Genomic DNA, 1,769 nt, shown 5'->3' on the forward strand with positions numbered 1-1,769 from the left:
AAGACATATACATTCATCGTGGAAAACCTAGTGTGTGTGGCCAAGGACAAAGCTAGTTACCTTCCCAGCGGATCGTATCTACATCAACTCGTAATTAACTCGCTCATCGTAAACCCTCGATAAGATATCAAGGAAGTTCTAGACTATAAGGAAAACTTTATATCGTTTGTAAGTTTGTTAAACTTCTGTTTATAAATCATTGTTTGTAATAACTATTTGTAATAACCGTCATTGTAAATTGTGCTGTTGTGTGTATATCAAAACGTATTTGTGTTTACAAAAGAAAATTGTGTGTATCAATCTTGTTGGCAAATATTACAAATTGACTGATATATCGGCATTTATTTAAATACCAAATCCAAAGTACAATTTAACTACTAAATTTAAATGATTTAACTCGGCTTTGGACTATTCGAAATTCTAATACGTAACAATTAATATAAACGTAATTCAATTAAGTGTCCTAAATACACAATACAATTCTATATTGTCAATGTTGACCTTGACTCGGTCGACCCCTGTCCATTATGTTACAGCAAGTGTTTTATGGACATTTGATCATTCAGGTGGAATGTCCCTCGCTTATCATTCCGAACATTCCCACCAAGACCACCCCGATGACAACGACGATCACAGAGAAGACAACGTGACACACAGTCATCATCATCATCATCATCATGAGAAAGAGGGTCACTTTGAACTTGATGATCATCCCAAACTGACGTTTTTACATGGCCATGGTGCTCTGGGTGGACACAAGAGAAAACATGCTAATCGACAACGAATCTGTAAGTCTCTTGTATCAGAATTATTACAAATGAAAAAAGAAATCTGATATAAGCTATAAATGGCCAGTGTTCAATAAAACTAAACTTACTTTTAGTAATATTTAGTTCTCGTGAATTTTTGTGTATATACAACTGACTATTGATTTTCATATTTGTGTCGCACCTTGTATGTATGTTTGTTTCTTTGGAATTATGCACAAAGCTACACAATGGGCTATCTGTGCTCTGCCCACCACGGGTATCGAAACCCGTTTTTTAGCGTTATTAGTCCGCAGACACACCGCTTTGTGTCGCACCTTGTATGTTTATGGGATTTTTTTATATTGACAGAACTAACCGAGCGTTAAAATTCTCTCATCTGTGTGTGTGTGTGTGTCGCTTCTGGTGAAGTTTGAGGAGTTATGAATTTTAGGTTCTTTTCCGTATATAAATACTTTAATTTTTATGCACAAGTTCTTAATTAATATCAACTATCAGACTATATTATTTTCCCAAATCCTACTTCTATGAGTGTTTTAAACTTCATTACAACAGACGTTTTCGTTCATTTAATTGTATCTATACCTAGATCTTGGTTTGATCCAAGCGAGGAAAATTATTTTATTTATGTTCAATAAGTGTCACTCGCCCCTGGTTCTAACAACAAAAAGAAAAAAATGTCATAATTTTTCATAATGAGCTTCGCATGAACATAGCGTATGAAAATACACACTGTACTTACAGTCATTACAAGAAAATAAATCTCAACCACTACATTCCGACAACGTTTGGAACCCAAGACAAGAAAATGGGTTGATTTTGTTTTTCTTTTGTTTCTTAATTGGTAAAAACCAAATAAAGCTGCACAAAGCGTCATAAGTCCAGAGAGCCAATAAGGGGGCAGTGATTTTAGGGGAGTTGCGTGTCCATGAGCTCCACAGTAGATAGGGACTTACAAATCCACGACCCTAATAGTACAGTAGGCATAAATCAATTTTAGCT

At 35.1% G+C, this 1,769-nt stretch overlaps 1 protein-coding gene across 1 annotated transcript in view; it reads left to right on the top strand.

The window, feature by feature from the left end:
• Positions 1-850, top strand: part of LOC111083611 (histidine-rich glycoprotein-like) — a 7,591-nt gene extending 6,741 nt beyond the window's left edge. The window contains exon 3 of the mRNA XM_022380236.1: positions 567-850. Coding sequence (XP_022235944.1) covers positions 567-835 — 269 coding nt within the window. The 3' untranslated portion in view covers positions 836-850. The remainder of the gene's footprint in view (positions 1-566) is intronic.
• Positions 851-1,769: the final 919 nt, after the last annotated feature.

The sequence above is a fragment of the Limulus polyphemus genome, unplaced genomic scaffold (genome assembly GCF_000517525.1).
Source record: "Limulus polyphemus unplaced genomic scaffold, Limulus_polyphemus-2.1.2 Scaffold10330, whole genome shotgun sequence".
Lineage (NCBI taxonomy): Eukaryota > Metazoa > Arthropoda > Merostomata > Xiphosura > Limulidae > Limulus > Limulus polyphemus.